General features: G+C 44.7%; 1 protein-coding gene across 1 annotated transcript in view; it reads left to right on the forward strand.

Moving 5' to 3' along the window:
* The first annotated feature begins 12,602 nt into the window (after nucleotides 1–12,602).
* The window catches only part of LOC111152643 (insulin like growth factor 1 receptor), a 293,795-nt gene continuing 286,629 nt past the window's right edge, over nucleotides 12,603–19,768 (forward strand). The window contains exon 1 of the mRNA XM_022511183.1: nucleotides 12,603–12,744. Within this exon, the coding sequence (XP_022366891.1) occupies nucleotides 12,651–12,744 (94 nt within the window). The 5' untranslated portion in view covers nucleotides 12,603–12,650. The remainder of the gene's footprint in view (nucleotides 12,745–19,768) is intronic.

Here is a 19,768-nt window from a genome sequence, read left to right on the forward strand (position 1 = left end):
AAACAGGCAATCTTGACCTTCATGTTATATACACAAGGTTTTCCTAACCTGAGGTCCAAGAACGGGCTTAGAGGTGAGGTTTCCCCCACCATGGGACGCTTCTTTTCATGCTGCTTGATCTATGTGAACGCTTTCCCGGGTTGAGGGTCCAAGGCCCTCTTCTGAGTCTTGAAAGGGTCCATTACGCAAAGGAGATTAGGAACTGCTGCTGAAACTGAATGCTTCCGATCTTGATTTTCTCCTTAGCTTGTATCCCCTGACTCTCCCTTTTGGCTAATTTCTCCAAAAGCACTTTCAGGTGTGGTTTGGCGGTATTCATTTTTCCCATACGGGCTTCAGGACTTATTCTGAAAGGACATTTTGCCCGTGTTTCCATGAGAGCCCCCTGGAAGGGTACAAAGCACCAAAGGGAGATCTGGGCTATAAATGGATCACGACATGAAATACCCTCTCCTGGCAAATGGCTGCTCTGTGAATAGTCTGTACCTTTGGTCTGCATCATGTAATAAGTTGGAGCATTTCCCTATAGTTCCCCTTTTTCTTTAAAAAAATTATAAATGGCTCAATAAGTCAATGGATGGTGGATGGTGAAAGTAGGGTTTCTGTTGGAGTGGGAACAAGGGGAGAAGGTTAGAATGGCCCATGTGCTAATGGGTTAGAGCTGGGGGCTGGGTATGAGCCTCTGGCCCGAGTTTATATTTACTTTAATGTAGATACAGTTATGTGTAAATACACATTAGTATACACACGTTTCCTTGTTCTGCCGGCTAAGAAGTCTTAGAGGCAACAAGCATGTCTAGCACCCAGATTTTGGTTTCTAATAGGATTCTCCATTAGAAGGAATGAGAGCTCTTGGGAAAATGACTGATTCTAGGATTGGGGCAGGAGATACATAAGATAAACCTGGAATATCTCACAATGCCAGAAAATAAGGAAGACTGGGGGGAAAGACCCCTGAGAACCAAAACAACTGAATGATGGGGGATATGTCAAAGGGACTGAGGGGATATATCAAAGGAGTTCCCAACAGCCAAAGCTGGAACAAGTTGAACAAAACCAAGTGGTATTGGATTATAACCCCAAATATGAAAAACATATATGAGTCTATACTGAAAGAAATAATGATTCAAGAAATAAATAAATGGGGACAAATCCATAATAAATCCATCCATAAATAAATGGGGACAAAAAACAGACAAATCCCCCCAGGCAGTAGAACTCCCAACAACTTATGCAGATACTTCATCCTGAAGGGGGAGGGTAACTCCTTCCTCCTTAAGCATAGTGATTTTCTTTCAAAGAGGATAGTGTGGAGTTAGTATCCAAAATCTATAAAAAACTTATCAAACTCAACACCCAAGGAACAAATAATCCAATCAAGAAATAGACAGAAGACGTGAACAGACATTTCTGCAAAGAAGACATCCAGATGGCCAACAGACCCATGAAAAAGTGCTCCACATTAGTAGGCATCAGGGAAACACAAATCAAAACCAACGAGATACCTCAGACCAGTCAGAATGGCTAAAATTAACAAGTCAGGAAATGACAGATGTTGGCGAGGATGCGGAGAAAGGGGGACCCTCCTACACTGTTGGTGGGAATGCAAGCTGGTGCAGCCACTCTGGAAAACAGTATGGAGGTTCCTCAAAAAGTTGAAAATACAGTTACCTTATGACCCAGCAATCACATTACTGGGTATTTATCTAAAGATGCAAATGTAGTGATCTGAAGGGGCACGTGCACCCGAATGTTTATAGCAGCAATGTCCACAATAACCAAACTATGGAAAGAGTCAAGATATCCACTGACAGATGAATGGATAAAGAAGATGTGGTATATATCTACCATGGAATACTATGCAGCCATCAAAAACTGAAATCTTGCCATTTGCAACGACTTGGATGGAACTAGAGGGTATTATGCTGAGCAAAATAAGTCAATCAGAGAAAGACAATTATCATATGATCTCGATCTCTCTGATATGAGGAATTTGAGAGGCAGGGTGGGGAGTTGAGGGTAGGGAAGGAAAAAATGAAACAAGATGGGGTAGGGGCGGGAATACAACCCGTAAGAGACTCTTAATCTCATGAAACTATGGGGTGATGGACATTTGGGAGGGTATGTGCTATGGTGAGTGCTGTGAAGTGTGTAAGCCTGATGATTCACAGAACTGTACCCCTGGGGCTAATAATACATTATATGTTACTTTAAAAATATATGATGGTTTGATAATATAAAGGATGGATACATGAATAACCTGATGAAACAAGTACACTAAAAGTATTAATTGTAGAATCTAGGTTGTATATTGTTGCACGTGAGATCTCTACAATTTCTTTCAACTTTTTCTATATTTGAACATTTTCATAATAAAATGCTAGAAAAAGCAAAAAAAAAAAAAAGAGAGGATATTATGGAAAGAGAGGGGGGAAGTAGAAAATCTGTATCAGTAGAGAGTCAGTGGAACAATCTGATAGACATGACTGCAGCCAGGTGGTCATGGCCAACATCACCAGTGATAAGTCAGTATGTATCCTTGATAAGATATGAGGAGAATAGCTCTTTCCCTACATGGTTTTCGTCCCCAAAACACATGAGTCCAGTCTAATCATGAGAAAAAAACCACCAAATTCCAGTTGAGAGACATTCTATAGAATATCTGAGCCATACTTCTCAAAGCTATCAAGGTCATCAGAAACAAGGGAAGTCTAAGAAGCTATCAAGGCCAAGAGAAGTCCAAGGACATACGATACCTAAATGGGATGTGGGGCCCTCGATGGAATGCTGAACAGGAAATAGACATTAGGGGAAAACTGAGAAAATCTAAATAAAGTATAGACTTCAGTGAATTATAATAATATGTCAATATTGGCTCATTAATTGTGACAAATGTGTCTTATTAACATTAGATGTTAATAATAGAGGAAACTGGGCTTGGGGTATACAGGAAATCTCTTTGCTATCTCTGCATTAATCTTTATATCTAAAACTGTTCTAAAATAAAAATAATTATTTATAAAAAGACAAAAAATTGGGGCAACTGGGTGGCTCACTGGGTTAAGCCTCTGTCTTCGGCTCAGGTCATGATCTCAGGGTCCTGGTATCAAGCCCCACATCGGGCTCTGCTCAGTGGGGAGCCTGCTTCCTCCTCTCTCTCTGCCTGCCTTTCTGCCTACTTGTGATCTCTGTCTGTCAAATAAATAAATAAAATCTTTTAAAAAAAGGACAAAAAGTTATAAAATAGCTCAAACATACAGAAAAGTACAGAAAAAGTGCAGTACCCATTTTCCAAGTTGAAAAGATACGAATATTTTGCTCTGTTTCAAATTTCTTTCATCTTTTCAAGAAGCAAAGTATTACCAATACAGTTAAAATAATTCTATTCCTTTCTTCTCCTCTCATTCTCAGAGATACTGTCTAAAGTTGTTGTTTATTAATTCCATGCATATTTTATATTTACACTACATATTTATATTTCTATTAACAGTGTATACTATTGTTTTGTATTAATAGTTACATAAACAGTAACATGGAGTTATGTAACTTTTGTAAGTTGCTCTTTTACACTATATTAGTTGTTAAATTTATCTCTGTTGATTCACTTAGATTTAGATAATTGATCTTAACCTCTGTATAGTATCCTATTGTATGAATAATACACCCTTATTCATCCTTTCACTGAGGGACAATTAGATTGTTTCTAGTTTTTTATGATTGAAAACAATGTTCCAATTAACATTCTCATATTTGTCTTCTGGTGTAAATGTCAAGAGATTTTAGGGTCTACTTCTTATCAGTAGAATTGCTGGGTTGTGGGATAGGTACATCTTTAACCTTATGGATATTGCCACATTGCTCTCCAAAATGGATTCACTAATTTATTTTCCAAGGAACAGTGAATAAAAATCCAATTCCCCCATTCATCCCTGTGAACAGTCGGTATTGTTCAATTCTTAATTCAGCCAACCAGGTTACAGAATATATTTTTCATGCTTATTGGCTGTTCTGGTTTATTCTGTGAATTTCCTGTTTATAGCTATTGCCATTTTTGTATTGTGTTGCTTATAAGTTTCTTACTGAACACATAGTTAACTTGTTACAAAGATAACACAAGGTTCTCAGGTATCTTAACCCAGTGATTACTGGAGCAGGATCATAGAGTCTCACAAAATCCAGGTGCACATGTCCTCCCAGCTGTGCACTCAGTGACCTCATATCCGTAGCTTAAATCAACCAAAGGGGAAGAATTGCACAGAGGAAATTGACAAACTCTACAAAACAGGCTCCCCTCCCCCAACCTTATGTCAAACATCTGACAATAGCATATGCTAGCACACCACTATCTTAACCTCCTTTTGGGCCATACCTGGCTTGGCCATCTCCCACAATCTGGCTGGTTTGAAAGCAATCCCCAACCTCCTAACTTGACTTTTTAGCGTGTTGAACCTGGGCCTTGGACCTCTTTCGGGAGCTATTGCAACAGGGTTTCTGTAATATAAGATAAATTCAGTGTCATATTAAATTATTACACCTTCAACTTTGAAGCTCAACCCTATTCATTTAAAGCAAAGCTAGGCTCCTTCAGTGGTCATCAGACACAATGATCCAAGCACAGAAACATAATTTAAATATCCAGAGACCTCAGAGGTCACCTGTCATCCTCGTCTAGTACTTCTTTGGACAATTTCCCCAGTAGGCGTGGATCCAGTCTCTATATGAGCATCCTGATAATACAGAGTTCTTTCCCATACAAGGCAGTGCTCCAAGCAGAGGGAAGTTGCAAGAAAATGCTGGTGGTTTGTTTCTGTTGAAAAGGAAGAATCATTCTCCAAAAGAACTGAAATCTGTTTTCCTTCTCGGTAGTCTAGGTCTGCACATTGGATTTACCTGGGTCAAGTCTAATAATCATTTTCCCGTTATATAAAACCAGAAGTCATATAAGACTTCTCTTAATGTCTACATGTCTTAATCATCTCTCATGGGATAGAGCAACTAGCCCTTTCTTACTCCTGCCCTGTGTCAGTCTTTAGGTCTATTGTTGATCAGTGGTCTTCCAAAGACAAATGTAAACAACTTGATTTCTCCTGAGATGGTCCCCACACTGCGGAGCACAGTCATCTGCATAACTTTAAGATCTTACTTCTTTGCAGTGTGTCCTTGAGGCCAGAAACAGAGTTTGCTGCTAAGTAAGGAGCCAGATAACTTTGATGTTGTTTACAAAAACAAACAAAAAACAACAAAAAACCCCCAAAACACACACAAAAAAACACAACAACAATAACAACAACAAATCCCACCCAAAACCCCAAAACAAATGAACAAAAACAAAACAAGACAAAAACCTGAAGAAATGTACAAATTTATCTTGTAGAATGAGGTTTTCACTGGAACCTAATATCCCAAAAAGGACATTCTGCAGCAACATTTCCTGTTGTTATCTGGGAAATATTCCTTTTGTGAATCACCTCTAGCCACTTGTACCTGCCGTGGTGATGTACCTGTTTGTCTCTCCATACCATATTCTTACAAGAATATTTATGAGAATTTTGAAGTGCTAAAAAATGTGTTTTATTCTAAGAAACTCTAACGTGTGTGGGGGCACCTGGATGGCTCAGAACAGAGGACTCTCAATTTCAGTTCAGGTCATGATCTCAGGGTCCTGACATCCGTGGCACCAGGCCCTGTGCTCAGTGGATGGAGTCTGCTTGAGATTCTCTCTCCCTCTGCTTCCCCCTCCTCTTATAAATAAATGAATAAAATCTTTAGCCCCCCAAAAAAGAAAGAAAGAAACTCTAATGTGTGAAAAATATGCATTAATAAAACAAATTAGGAAGCAATTATTCCCTGAGTCTGGCTTCTCTTGCCTATGCATTGATTTATCGACTATTCATTACTTTGCAGAGAAAGCAAGGGTAGGCGACACAAAGTTAAAGTATAAGATACCACGCAGTTAAAGTAGAGTGATACCAAGATACACTCTCAATTAAAAGCCAAAGGGAGATATCATGGCACTGCAGAAACAAAAGATCTATTCCAACATGATCATTTCACAGAGGAGAAAACATAGAGGCTAAGCGATAGGTACAGTCACAGCACTAGAGAGTAGGGCTGGGTAGACAGAGAAGCTTTTCTCCTCCTGGTGTGCTACTGATAAAACATCTCAGAGCTCGTGGCATTAATCAGAAGGAACAGAAATTTTGATTTAGTCCTACTTTTCAGGTACTTCCATGATGCGTTTCAAAACCAAAGAAGCATCTTTTATGTTCTCTGCCAGGCACGGAGTCTTACTATTGGTGTGTGTTAATTAACTGGAGGAGTAAAGATGGTGCATCCATTTCAGCTACCAACCACAGCAAATGACAGGTGAAAAAGATGGGGCCATTACAGTGTTCCTGGTGCTGCTGGAAAATATTTTTCTGAGACTACCACGGGGGAAATAGAACATGTCTCCCGTCAGCTTGGGGATAGGTCAGTGCCAGTCTGTAGAAGGGTATGCTTGGGGTGCTGGTGCAGGGACAGAAACCTTCGAGCTTCTACCTTGAATCTATGGTGATTCCAAGGGTGCCTATCACTCCTGGCATAGGAACTTCCCTTATTGATATTCTACCGAAATGTGTTTCTGGACGTTGTCAGAAAAAGATGTCCCAGCTGTCTCTGCCCAAATTCTCTCCGAAACCTCCACATTGCTTTTAAAGTATCATGGAGGAGTGTAGCATTTATGGCCCTGTGAGCTGACTATCTGTGCAAATCTAAAATAGAAAACCTCAAGTTGAGTGTAGACAGATTTCAAAGGGACTGGGACTCACATTGCCTTGGCCGTGCAGGGCAAGTAGAAGCAAGTAGAGATCACTAGTATCTTTCCTGCCCCTGAATTGCTTTGTGGAGACCCTTTTTTTGCCTACATAGGGACCTTACACAGATGGACCTCTGAAAAGTGTATTTCTGTAGAGACAGCTGTGGGCATGAAGGCTGGAGATGAGCATCTCTGCTAACTCACATAATAGCAAAAATGGAAATCATTGTGCAAAATTTTTTTAGAACAGCTACAAAATTTCTAAATTGTACAATATACTCCTTAAAACTTTTAAAATTCTGATATAATTGCACACAATGAAATGCAACCATCTTAAGGTGTCTTTTTGATGAACGCATGCTCTATCACGGCCAATACCCCAATCAAGACACAGGGCATTGCCAGAACCTTCCAAAGTTCTTTATGCATCTTCCTTATCATCTGCAACCCTCCTGCCTCCCACCAAAGGCAACTATGATTCTGATTTTTTATCTCATAGATCAGTTGAACTTCATCTGAACTAGTGCGGTAGGTAGTCTTCTGTGCCTGGCTTATGATTATGCTTTTGAAGCTCATCCGTGTTTTTGTATGTATTGAGAATTTGTTTCTTTTCATTGTTAAGCAATATTGGATTGAATGGATGTATCATGATATGTTTATCCATTCTCCTTTGATGTACATTTGGGTTGTTTCCAGTTTGTTGCTATTATGAATAAAGTAGCCACCAACATTCCCATAGAGGTCTTTGAGGATCTATTTTCACATCTCTTGGTTCAATAGCTAGGGGTAGAATTGCTGGATCATAAGTTAGGTGTGTGTTTAACCCTACAGGAAACTGCCGGACAGATTATGTAATGCACTAATGCACTCTTAATTAATAAACCTAGTTACCTGTGAGTTCTACATTTTTTATTTCATGACTTGTTTTTGTCCTGAATTGCACTGATAGGTTATAGGTAAACATTCTTTTGAAAAATATACTTAAGGATAAGACCTTGATTAACTAGATCATTTTAATGGTTCTTTAATTCTTCTCAGTTGTTTTTACAAACAACTTGGAATTTGAAAGAGTCATATTGGAAAACTGGGATGATCTCTTTTGTGACTCCCATATTTTTATCCTCTTCTTTTGTATTTTATACATACAAAAATATGTGTAATATGTGTGTTAGTTATAAAGCATAATTATAAAGTGGAAATTTGCAAATTTACCACCCAACCTGAGAATGAACATAGTTCTGAGAACATTTGTATGTGTCTATGAGGTTTCCCCAACTCCATCCCAGAGGTAACCAGGATCCTATGTTTTGTGTTCTTTATTAATCCTCTTGCCAAAATAAAAGTAAAACAAAACAAAAATACTTTATTGTGTAATTATCCTACTTAAAAAATTGCCGCATGTTTTTTGTTGTCCTTTTAAGAGCTTTATCAAAATGGTGTCATGTGCTTTTTTCAAAACTTGCATTCTTTTTTTAATTAAAAATTGTGTTTCGGGGCGCCTGGGTGGCTCAGTGGATTAAGCTGCTGCCTTCGGCTCAGGTCGTGATCCCAGAGTCCTGGGATCGAGCCCCGCATCGGGCTCTCTCCTCTGTGAGGAGCCTGCTTCCTCCTCTCTCTCTGCCTGCCTCTCGCCGACTTGTGATCTCTGTCTGTCAAATAAATAAATAAAATAAATCTTTAAAAAAAAATTGTGCTTCAAAGTTTTGCCCGTGTGTGTGGCTGTGGTTTATTCACTTTTGCTTTGAATGACTTTCCTTTCTGGAAATGTACCACACGGTATTGTATACTTAGAATACTTATCAATTGTCATCTGTGCTGTTTCTCACATTTTCACTTGGTACATACTGCATTTTGGGGGCATCTGGTACATTGAGCAGAATATTTTGAAATAAAACTTTTCAAGTAAACAGTTTTTAAAAAGTGAAAGTGAGCAACCAGTTTCATTTCCAAATGAAGGGAAATTTATAAGACACCTGGGGAAAATTGCATAAAACAAAATGTGCAATGCATTGTTGGTGCTATTATAAAGCAAAGACTCCAATTAATGTTTTACTACATGATTTTATTTCCAAGGTTGAAAAAATACATTTGACTTTGATATGCAGGATGTAATCCTTGAAGAAAACACAAATCACCTTGTTTGTCTAGGTGAGCAAGTTACAGCTGAAAAGCAATCTAAATTTTCATTCTCTTTTCAATATTAAGCCCTATAATAGTAAGCATCTAACTTCACTGTCTAAAATAACTTAATCTTATTTATTTATTACTTTAGGAAAACACAAACATTTAAAAAATTCACAAATGAAAAATCATTTTGGTTAAAAAAAATCTACAATATAAATAACTATACATTTCTCTTTATTCCATAAACCTCCTTATGTTCTCAGGGACAACTCGATGGGCATTTTTTATTACTAACCTTGGAATATATTCTGTAGTAAAGCTGCTTATATTAGCATTCACCTTTTAAAAATCGGCTCTAAACTTTTGTCTTAATTTACAAGTATGTATTAAAAATTCTGAACACTAAATATGATGAGAATGTAATTTTGATATTCCTTTACATTTAGCTGCAGAAGGGATCTGTAGGCATCAAGATCAAGCTCATGCAGGGAACTCTCTGAAGAAATATTTTAAAAATTAGTAACCTAAATTTTAATTATTCACGTATAGTACCTTATTTTTAAATGATACATGCTAAATTGAGTTTCTTTTAAAAGATTCTAATATGTTTCTTCCTTTGCTAATGTCCAGAAACACCTACAACTGGAACATTGTATTTGAAAATTAAGCTGAATTCCAGTTAAAAACAAACAAATCCCATATGAATGACTCTCTTAACTAAAAAGGAAAAAAAAAAAAGATTTATTTCCCTTCTATACACTGACTCACTGAATTGAGCTAAAAATTTCCAAGGGGGAAAAATGATCTAGGAAATAAATATAGGGAGGGAAAGGGCTGGGTTTCCATCGTGATAGCTTCTACCTTGTTTTCAGTTCTTAATTAAAAAAATTATTTACGAACGGTGGGATGCATAATGTAACGCGGAAATCTTTTACAATTAGAGTAAAAAAAAGAAACCTACCTTTCCTTTAGAACAGTTCCCCTCTTACCAGACAGCCTGATTGTTTATGAGACAAACACTTGCACTCGATCTAGACATTCACAACTCTTTTATTAGCTATCTTCTTTTTTATTTATTAGTGACATCAATTAGCCTGAGTCATGAAACCGGACCACATTACAGACGACACGTGGTCCAATCACTATTTTTAAAAGTCCACGTATTTAAAACTCCTTTCTCCAGCCATTGCTGGGCTGTTTCTCCTTTGAGAACCTGGTCTCCGCAGCATTTACTCATTAGATGGCAGTCCTAGGGCAGTCTCGCTTTGGGGAAACCGCTCCTCGGTCACATTCAAGAAAACCACCAAGGAGACCTGGAATTGGTGCTGGTTTCTAGTCACTTACGTAGCAAACGAAACTAGAGAGACGTGCTCGGGAGGACACCGGGCAGGTGCGGATGGGTTTCCGCAGTGACCACTGGTCGCGGGTGTGTGCGGCACGTTCCGGGATGCAGATACCAGCCTGCAGACCCGTACGAGACCGGGCCCCGGCCCCCCACCCAATCCTTAGGAGCCTTTCGGACACGCCCCCCCCTCACCCCGCCAGCCCCAGCCTCCCTTGCCCCGCAGCCCAGCCCTGTGCACGCGCTTCGGCCGCTCCCCGCAGCCGCCCACGTGGTGGGGCACCGAGCCTCGTGAGGCCGCGAGGAGCGCCCAGGGCTGGCCGCGGGTCGTGGAGGCCCGGTCAGAGCGACCCAGCCTGGCAAGCCCCCTGCCCGGGCCCCCACATTTCCTCTCCCGGAGGGAGGCGACACTCCGTCGGCCGGCCTTCTCCGGCGCCAGCCGCGCCCCCTGGCGGCCGCCGCGGGGACGCGCCCTGGGCACGCGGGGCAGCCTGTCTGGGCCCCCCTTCCCAGGTTCGGGGCCCTCGGCGGGCGGCGGGCGGTCTCCCCCTCGCGCCCCTGAGCCAAGCCACGCGGGCCGCGCCCTTCCCCTTCAGCTCCCCGCAAGCCCCAGAACTCCGGGCTCCCTGGTCGCGAGGCCGCGGCCGTCCCAGCCTTGCGTGAAAGTGCCTGCCTTAGTAGCTTGGGGGTCTCCTTTCTCCCAGGTGTGCCCCTCCCGCCACATTCGGGTTTTCCAGCACGCTGAAAAAAAAAATGCCGCATGCACGCACTTATTTATTTATTTTGCAACAGCTGCAAGAAACAATGAAGCTTTTCAAGAACCGAGGAAACGCGCTTTCCAGCCGTGCTGTTGTTTTTCAATGAACCTCTCCGGCCCCGCACTGCCCGCTCACCCCGCCCCCTCCGCCCTCACCCCCTCCTCCCCGCTCTTCCCCTCTCCTCCCCTCTGCTCCCCTCTCCTCCCCAGCCTGCCCCTCCGCCGAGCCCCGGGCCGGCGCCGGGGGCATTGTTTTTGGAGTCTTGCGGGAGGGGAGGGCGCGTGCAGGGTGGCCGGCGCAGTGCGGGTGGGGGCGAGAGCGTGTGTGCGCGCGCGCGTGTGCCGGCGCGGGCGGGGGGCGGGGGCGGTGCCTCGCAGCCTCGCACCCCACGCCCGGGCTCCGCTCCGCACGTCCCTGGAATCCCGGGCTCCGTCTCTTGGCGCGCGCCGGCCTGGGCCGGGCCCTCGGCGCGCCGCGGCTGCGGCTGTGGCCGCTCCAGTGTGCGCGCGGGCGCGTGTGCGCGGCTCCGAGAGCTCGCGCGCGCGCGAGCCCCCAGTGTGTGGCAGCGGCAGCGGCAGCGGCGCGGCGAGGCTGAGGCTCTTGTTTACCAGCATTAACTCTGCTGAGCGGAAAAAAAAAAAAAAAAAAAAGGGAAAAAACCCGAGGAGGAGCGAGCGCACCAGGCGAACTCAAGAGAGGCGAGCGAGCGAGAGGGACGCCGCCAGCGAGCCTGCCCCCGGCGCGCCCGTGCCCGGCGCTTGCAGACCCTCGGCCCCGCTCCCCGGGCCCTCCACGCCCCTCCCGCGCGAGGGGAGCTCCACGGCGCGTTGCGCGCCTCGGCTTTGACCTTCAGCGAGCCGGAGCCCCCGCGCGCGGAGCCGGCGGCGGCGGGCGGGGGCCGGGCGGGGGCCGGCGCGGAGCCCGGGCGGCGCGGCGGGAGTGCTGAGCGCGGCGCGGCCGGCCCGCCGCTTTGTGTGTGTTCTGGATTTGGGAAGGAGCTCGCGGCGGCGGCGGCGGCGGCGGCGGCGCTGAGGGAGGAGGCGGCGGCGAGCGGAGCCCGGAGGAGGAGGAGGAGGAGGGGGAGCCGCTCATTCATTTTTACTCCGCATTTCTCCCCCTGGCCGGCCTCGCCCGAGCCCCGGACTTCGGGGCAATCTTGCGAACTGCGTCGCGCCCTCCAGCCGCGGAGGCTCGGGTGTCGGACAGCCTCCCCCTCTGCCTGGGGTCGCGTTTGTTTTTCTTCGCCGAGACGAATTTGGGCTTTGCCCCCTTTCTGTGCAGTTTTCCCCCCCTCCTGCCTCTCTGGGTTTGAAAATGGAGGCCGACGACGCCGACAGCCCGCCCCGGCGCGCCTCGGGTTCCCGACTCCGCCGAGCCCTGGGCCGAGGCTGCCGGCGCTGAGGGGCCGCCCCGCGCCGCCGCCCGCCTGCCCCGCGCACCCGGAGGGTCCCCGGCCGGCGCCGCCTTTGGAGTATTGTTTCCGTCGCCCTGTTTTCGGAGGCGGCGAAGACTGAGTTTGAGACTTTCTTTCCCGTTTTCTTTTTCTTTCTTGTTTCCTTTTTTTTTTCCTTTTTCCTTTTTTTTTTTTTTTTTTTTTTGAGAGAAGGGAATTTCGTCCCAAATAAAAGGAATGAAGTCTGGCTCCGGAGGAGGGTCCCCGACCTCGCTGTGGGGGCTCCTGTTTTTCTCCGCCGCGCTCTCGCTCTGGCCGACGAGTGGAGAAAGTGAGTATGTGCCCGCCGCCCGCGGCCACTGCGGGAACTTTTCCTCCGAGGGGCTGCGCCCTGTTTGCGAAACCCGAGTTGCCATCGCCGCAGCTGTTGGGCCCCCGAGCTCGGGAGTGGCGGGGCGGGGTGCGGAGGGGCTCGGCCGGAAGGCTGGAGCGGCCCCGGGGCCCCGGCTCGGCGCACCCTCGTGCGGGAAGGGCCCCGGGGGCTTTCTCTTTCGCTGTCCCGAGAGTCCTGCTCCGCGGGCAGGTTGTCTCGGGCAGCGCTCGTTCCCCCGCGGCCGTGCCCGCTCTGGGATCCGTCGGGGAAGTTCGCGCCGGGCCGGGCCCCGCCACCCACACCTCACCCCCCTCCCGGCGCGCGGGCCACTCCGCACAGAAAGCTGGCCCCCGCGCGGCGCGCAGACGGCGGTGACAGCTCCCGCGGCCGCGCGGGGCCCTGGCTGCTGGGGCAGATACGGTGCCCGGGGGGCGGGGATCGGGGAGCCCACCGGCCGTGGCGTTCCAGGGCGAGGCGCCCGGGGAGAGGCCTCGTAGCCCCAGGACACGTTTCCAAACCTCCCGGCGCGGCCTCGTGTCGCCAACGCGCTTGGCCCCTCGGGCGTTTTGGGATCCTGGCCTTTCCCTTCCCGTCACTTTCGCCCGATCTTCGGCGGGTTACCTGCCCCCCACCACCCCCCAGCTTGGGCTTCCCACGGCTTGGGTTAGGGGAACGTTCCCGCTTAGCAGTCCCCGCCCCTGGAAAACTGCAAGGTCGGGGGCTCTACAGCAGTCAGGCTTTTCCCGGGAACGCGTCTGGGCCACTAGTTTAGAGGGTTCTGGGACTTTCTTCAACCCAGTTGCAATCCGCCTGTAGATGCCTCTCCTCCTGGCGGGACTAGGGGGTGGTCGGGCAGCGTCCGACTGTGCAGGAGTAGGTGTGTGGTCCGAGTCGACGTGCATGTCCACACACGTGCTCGCAACGCTGGCTCTAGCTGTCGCCACACGGCCGCTCAGGGACACCTAGGCGCCTGGCCCTGGCGAGAGGTGTCGTGCGCCGCGGTTTGAGGAGCGCCAGGGTCTGCGGCAGCGGGGGCGGTGGGCGGGAGGGTGTTTTGTTTTGCGAGCGCAGAGCCCTCGCCTTGGGTTTGTGGCCGGAGTTGTGTGACTCTGCCTCCCCCACATGCCGCACTCCCTTTGTACAAAGTTAATAAGCAATATCGCTCCGCGCTCGCTATCGCTTGCAATCTGATAGCTTTTGTTTTGGTAGCGTCGGGTAGGGGTAGGGAAGCGCGAGGACGGAGGGCGGGAGGATTTAGGGCCCCACGGTGTACGGAGGGAGGCGAGGGAGGGGGCTCACATCCTCAAAAAACCGAAGCATGCTTTACTGGCACATTCACGATGGTAGGGTAATTTGAACACGATTAAAGTTTAAATGCAGTCGGAGAACTGGGGCTGGGAACGGTGAGGGCGTGTTGGTGAGTAATGTTTGCCGAGGGTATGCAGGTGGTGCCAATTAACTTTGAAAAAAAATATCACGACTGAGCCTTGAGGAGTGGGGGGGGGGGATGGGGGGGCGGGGGGGGGGGGGCGGTCTAGCCCCATCACAGGGGCGATTCGGAAAGACTGTTTGTGTAAACAAACCCTTCTTAAGTGTCTTGTAAGAAATGAGTTCATGATGGAGTAAGAGCAGATTTTTAAAGAATTAGTGTTTACTACCCGGAGTAAGTCGTAGATTGAGGCCGGACCTTCCACAAATCTGAGCTCTCCTGCTCTTTGTTTTCCAAACTTCCAGCTCACTGGATTGGACGAAAGGTTTTCGGCTCCCTTCTAAGGATTACAGATGGTATGGGGAGGGAGGGGGGACGACAGAAGAGGGTTTCCTAGCCTCTAAAAGTTAAAATTCAGTTTAGAAGACACAGGAGAGCCAATCCATTTTTTATGGCATGCTACTGAAGTGTGTTATGCCTCTAGTTTTATTATTTAACGTTAGTAAGTTCTGAAATTCACCGCGGCGGTGATGGCCTTGCTTCTTGAGGAAGGAGTCGGGCATTTTAAAATAGGATGGCTTGTTGTTTGGAGCGATCTTCATGAAAAATACTCTTTCTGAAAGGCAGCTCTTTCTTGAGAAAACAGGAGGAGAAGGGACATTTTTCATGATACCGAGAGACCAAAGTTTTTCTCAGGGATCCCTCCAAAATTGTTGGTTCCTGAAAAACTGACGGATGGCCAGAAGGCACCCTGACTCCTGATTTGGTTTGTGGAAGTCCTCACTCCCTGTCCGCTCCTTCCCACAGCTCTGAAGTTTTCAGGAGAAAATGATAAACTCAGTGTTAACATGTGTTTTTTCTTTGTTAGAAAAGTGCTAGAAGACTTAATTCTGATGGAAATAAACTACTGAATCCAATCAGAGATGGGTAATTCTTTTGGCTCTCTAGTATAGCGATAAAAATTGGGATGGGGTTGGTTCCTATTGTGTTGGCATATTTAAGGATTAGTGTTTATTCTTTGAATACTGAAACCTACAGCAGTAGGGTGATTTTCTTTCAAATCTTAGACTATGTAGAAGCTGTTGAGGCAGATGAACTCCTTCACATGTGTCTGTATCAGTATGTGAACAGAGCATCTAAATAAGGGGTTCATGGAAGTTATGAGTGATAGATCATCTGAGGGTTTCTCTTTCCTCTTCTTTTTCAAAACCCATACGCACTTCAAACATACTGTGGCCATCTCATTAAAAGGACTCAGTCATCTTTCTGCCCTAGGCACAGCCATGTCCTATTGTCAGAGAAATATAGGTATATGAAAGGTTGGTGTTTAAAGAAGTTGGCGTTTTATTACCAGAGGAAGAGCCCAGAATAAGAAGTTGGGAAAGAACCTAAATAGCAAATTATAGTTTAGACTCTCTAGAGGGAACTAGCAAGTAAATGGTACTTTTGAGGAGGGATGGGGTGTGGGTCAGGATTTGAAGTTTAAAAGGTTATATGTTTGATTTGTCAGAAGGATTAGAAAAATCCAGCCTTAAGAAGTATGCTAAGGTTGACTGGAAGAACCTTAAAAACAAAGTTCTGAGTGAAAGGCGTCAGTCACAAAAGACCACATATTGTATGATTCCATTTATATGAGGTCCAGAATAAGCAAATCCGTAGAGACTGAAAGCAGATTAGTGGTTGTGAAGGGGGTGGGGAGGAGGGAACAGGGAGTGACTGTTAATGGGTATGGGGTTTCTTTGGGGGGTGATGAAAATGTTCTAAAATTAGATTGTGGTGATGGCTGTACGACTCTGAAGGTACTAAAAACCATTGAATTGTACGCTTTAAATTAGTGACTTCTATGGCATGTGAATTACATCCCAGTAAACCTGTTGTGTTTTTTGTAAGAGCTATGTGAAGGTTGACAAGAATGCATTCTGTTCCTTTGAACGTAGAGATTAGATTAAAATTAGTAAATTTGTCTGGCAGGTTGGTGTCTGTCTCTTTTTTATTTGTGGAGTTCTTCAGATCCATGCCTATAAGCAAGCAGTACAACAGATTCAGGTTGAGGTTCTGTGTTGAGCAGCAGGGATTCAACGTCACAGGAGAAATGGACAAGGGGGAAAAAAAATCTTGGTTCCACATAGCTCAAATTAAGGATTAGGGCTTGGATTAAAACAAACAAACAAAAAAAAACCAAAAACACCAATGCTAGTGAAAGATTTGTGACAGTAAAATCCTTCACTGCATCTGAAGTGAAGTTGGTTTTTCCAAGATCAAAGTTTAGGAGCCGAGTCTGGATGGGTTTTTGTTATTTCCAGTTTTCTTACATGTGTTTTCTAACAAAGAAATAATGTATGTTTTAAGGTGGGAAAGACTTTCCACTTTCTATTTTGGACACCCCAGATTAACTACTCTGGTAGTAAAGACTGAGGATGAATGTGGTGGTTTTTTTCTTTGATGCTCATTTTATTTTTTTTAAAGAGCTCTAGAATCTGAGCAGGAAACACCATCTTTGTAAGAGATAGCGGTGGTTGCAGGCATACAGCAATTTTTTAAAATTTCAGATTTCTCATGGAACAAAAGGTTTACAAATATAGCAGAGGCATTTTTGTTTTTTAACTGTTATGCCTTTTTCCAGGTTTACCTTGGCCTTTTAACAGGAAAAGGCATAGAGAATAATTGTTGTTTACATTTGTTTTTGGTCTTTGTCTAAGGCTTAGTTTACTAATAAAAATGTTTCCTGTCCTTATTGTTGCAAGATCAGGGCCCTAATGAAAATCAGCTGTATCATTTTCACTTGTTGCCTTAGAGTTTTGCCAAGGGGAGACCCCAAGGGACAGTAGCTTCCTTTTAAGTCTGGCTTCATTTGTTTCCTGAGAATGTGCTGCGAGAAGCAGCTGAATTCAGCCAGCACTTATTGGGCACCTTCTGTATGAAAGCTGGACCCTGTGCTAGGCGGTGTGTAAGCAGAGAGGACTTTGCTTTTGTCCTTGGGGCATTTTATAAGCTCCTGCATGAAACAAAGTTGCTTGGATATTCAGATCTTTTTTAGACACGACACAGGATAGGCTGTTTTCAAATCAAATGGACAGCAAACAGCATTTTAAAGGCTCTTTAAAAACATTTCTATAGGCTTCAAATATGAAGTTAACCAGTGTTGCTGAATCTTCTCAAGGCCTGTATTGTACCATTTTTGCCACCTTACCATACTACCCCCTACTGCAGTGGCACAGCGGGCCATGACACAGGACACATTCACCCATCTTTGCTCAGCCTCTCTGCTTTTCGAGAACATTGGTTATGACAATTGTGATTAAAAGTATGGATTGTTGCCTTTACCTTTTGCCAAAACTTTAGGAGTTACAGGTGTGTACATGAATGTTGCACAGCACGTTTTGAGTTGTAAGGAAGATGAAACTTACTTCAAAACCGTTCTGGATTTACACATTGCTTAGCTTTCTGGAAATTATCAGGACACTTTCTAAATTGTAAGGCTTTATGATTTAAAAGAACTCGCTGTTTTTAAGGGTGTGAAGGGGTGAGAAGAAGATTGAGGAGGCAATTAAATCTTGAAAAAAAATTTTTTTAATCCTAAAAAGTAGAAGCCATGTTTCTCTCTGGGTTGTGATTTATTGCGATTTGTTTTCAAAACTTATTAAAAAAAAAAAATCCACGAAGGGGCATCTGTGCCTGCCGGCCAACTTGCTTTGAATAGCTTTTCTTAGCCAACCTGTGACCGGTGCTATCTGAGTCCAAGAGATGCCCTCCTCTCGATTGTGCTAAATAAATAATGGTTGCGCACACTCTTGGGATATTGTTTCTAGATTTCTCTGAGATGTTCGGCAGGAAAATTTTGAACACCCTAAAGACAACAAAGTGAATAATGAATGAAGCCCTCTGACCCCCCCCCCCCCCCGCCCCAACCCTTGAAAATATGGTGTTTGGCTTCAGATTATCAAGAGGAGGTTTTCCTGTTACTTGTAAAGATATGATCTGGCTTAAACTTGAGGTGGATGGGGTGTGGTACGTGCAACAGTCCTGATGTTTGTGCACATTGAGACTTGTTGACATTTGGGGAGCATAACTAATTTTCAGTATTTGGAAAGATTAAAACTCTGAGATATGTATTACCCTCCCCCTCCCACCTCCAAGGACCGGTAAAAAACTGATTTGTTCTGAGAAAAGGGCATATGTTTGGTATAAAATGATTAGTAAACAAAGGATCTTGAAAAACAAGTTAAGTTGTTATGGCGATAGATGCATATTCCCTTGGCAAGAAGAAGTTTGTTTCTTTTGTTAAATTGCGATGGCCTTTTCTGGACTCAAAATAGTAACAGTATCTTTGATTCTGAGACTTTTTTTTTTTTTTAAAGATTTTATTTATTTATTTGACAGAGAGAGATCACAAGTAGGCAGAGAGGCAGGCAGGGAGAGAGGGGGAAAGCAGGCTCCCCACTGAGCAGAGAGCCCGATGCGGGGCTCGATCCCAGGACCCTGAGATCATGACCTGAGCCGAAGGCAGAGGCTTTAACCCACTGAGCCACCCAGGCGCCCCTGATTCTGAGACTTTTGAACTTCCGAAGACTAGATTGTTTTCAACTTTGAAAGCGTCCATTTTACTCATGTTGTGAAATCCCAGCTATCAGTTTTGAAGATTTCCTTACCTTTTTTTTTTTTTTCCAATTATGCCAATTTCACTTATGGCTTATGAAATGATTCATTTCAAAATCTTAAGGAAATATTGATATTTCTTGAATTGAGAAATAGTTTTTATTCCCCTCCCTCAGCTTTTTCAGTAAAAACATACAACACTTACGGGACTCAGGTCTTTAAGTTTAGAAATTCATTCTGATACCATAAAATATTTTACATATGCTTTTCAAGGTAGAGTCAAACCATAGAAATCACTCGCTGTGTTTATTTAGAACCCTGAAGAAACTAGTAAGCAAGGCTTTCATTTTCTTTTTTTTTTGCCCTGACTAAAAGAATTTTTTAACTTACAGGTTGCTATTCGGGTCTTACTGGAACATAACAAAGTAGTTTCTTTTATGATGAGGGATGGATGCCTATGCTTATAGTAACTTTTAAAGTGTACTGTTGCTGTTATTTATGCCTGGGAAAAGTAAGTAGGGACGTGGGGACTGACTTTATTCTCTTTATCCTCTCTTTGGGTAGTGCTGGTGCTGGCTTACTGTGTAAGTTGCTGTGGATACATCTGTGGAGCTGAGTGACTTTGCCCACGTAGGGTGGCTGATGGTCTTGGTGCTCATACTTTCTTATTTGAAATAGTTTGGTGGCTTAGCCTCATGGGGATGCATGTGACTGGTGCCACCAAATACTACTCTGAGAGCCATGCTTTTCTTAAATTGCTTACATTATAATAGTCTGGATTTAAAAAATATATATATATTTAAAGACTTTAGAAGTATTCTATTCCTGGTCCAGAAGGTTCTTGGTGGTGGGCAGGGGTTGGGGGGATGGTTGAAACTTTATTATTATTATTATTATTTTTTAAGATTTTATTTATTTATTTGACAGAACACAAGTAGTCAGAGAGGCAGGCAGGGG

Source organism: Enhydra lutris, unplaced genomic scaffold (assembly GCF_002288905.1).
Source record: "Enhydra lutris kenyoni isolate GAN:26980312 unplaced genomic scaffold, ASM228890v2 scaffoldscaffold29, whole genome shotgun sequence".
Classification (NCBI taxonomy): domain Eukaryota; kingdom Metazoa; phylum Chordata; class Mammalia; order Carnivora; family Mustelidae; genus Enhydra; species Enhydra lutris.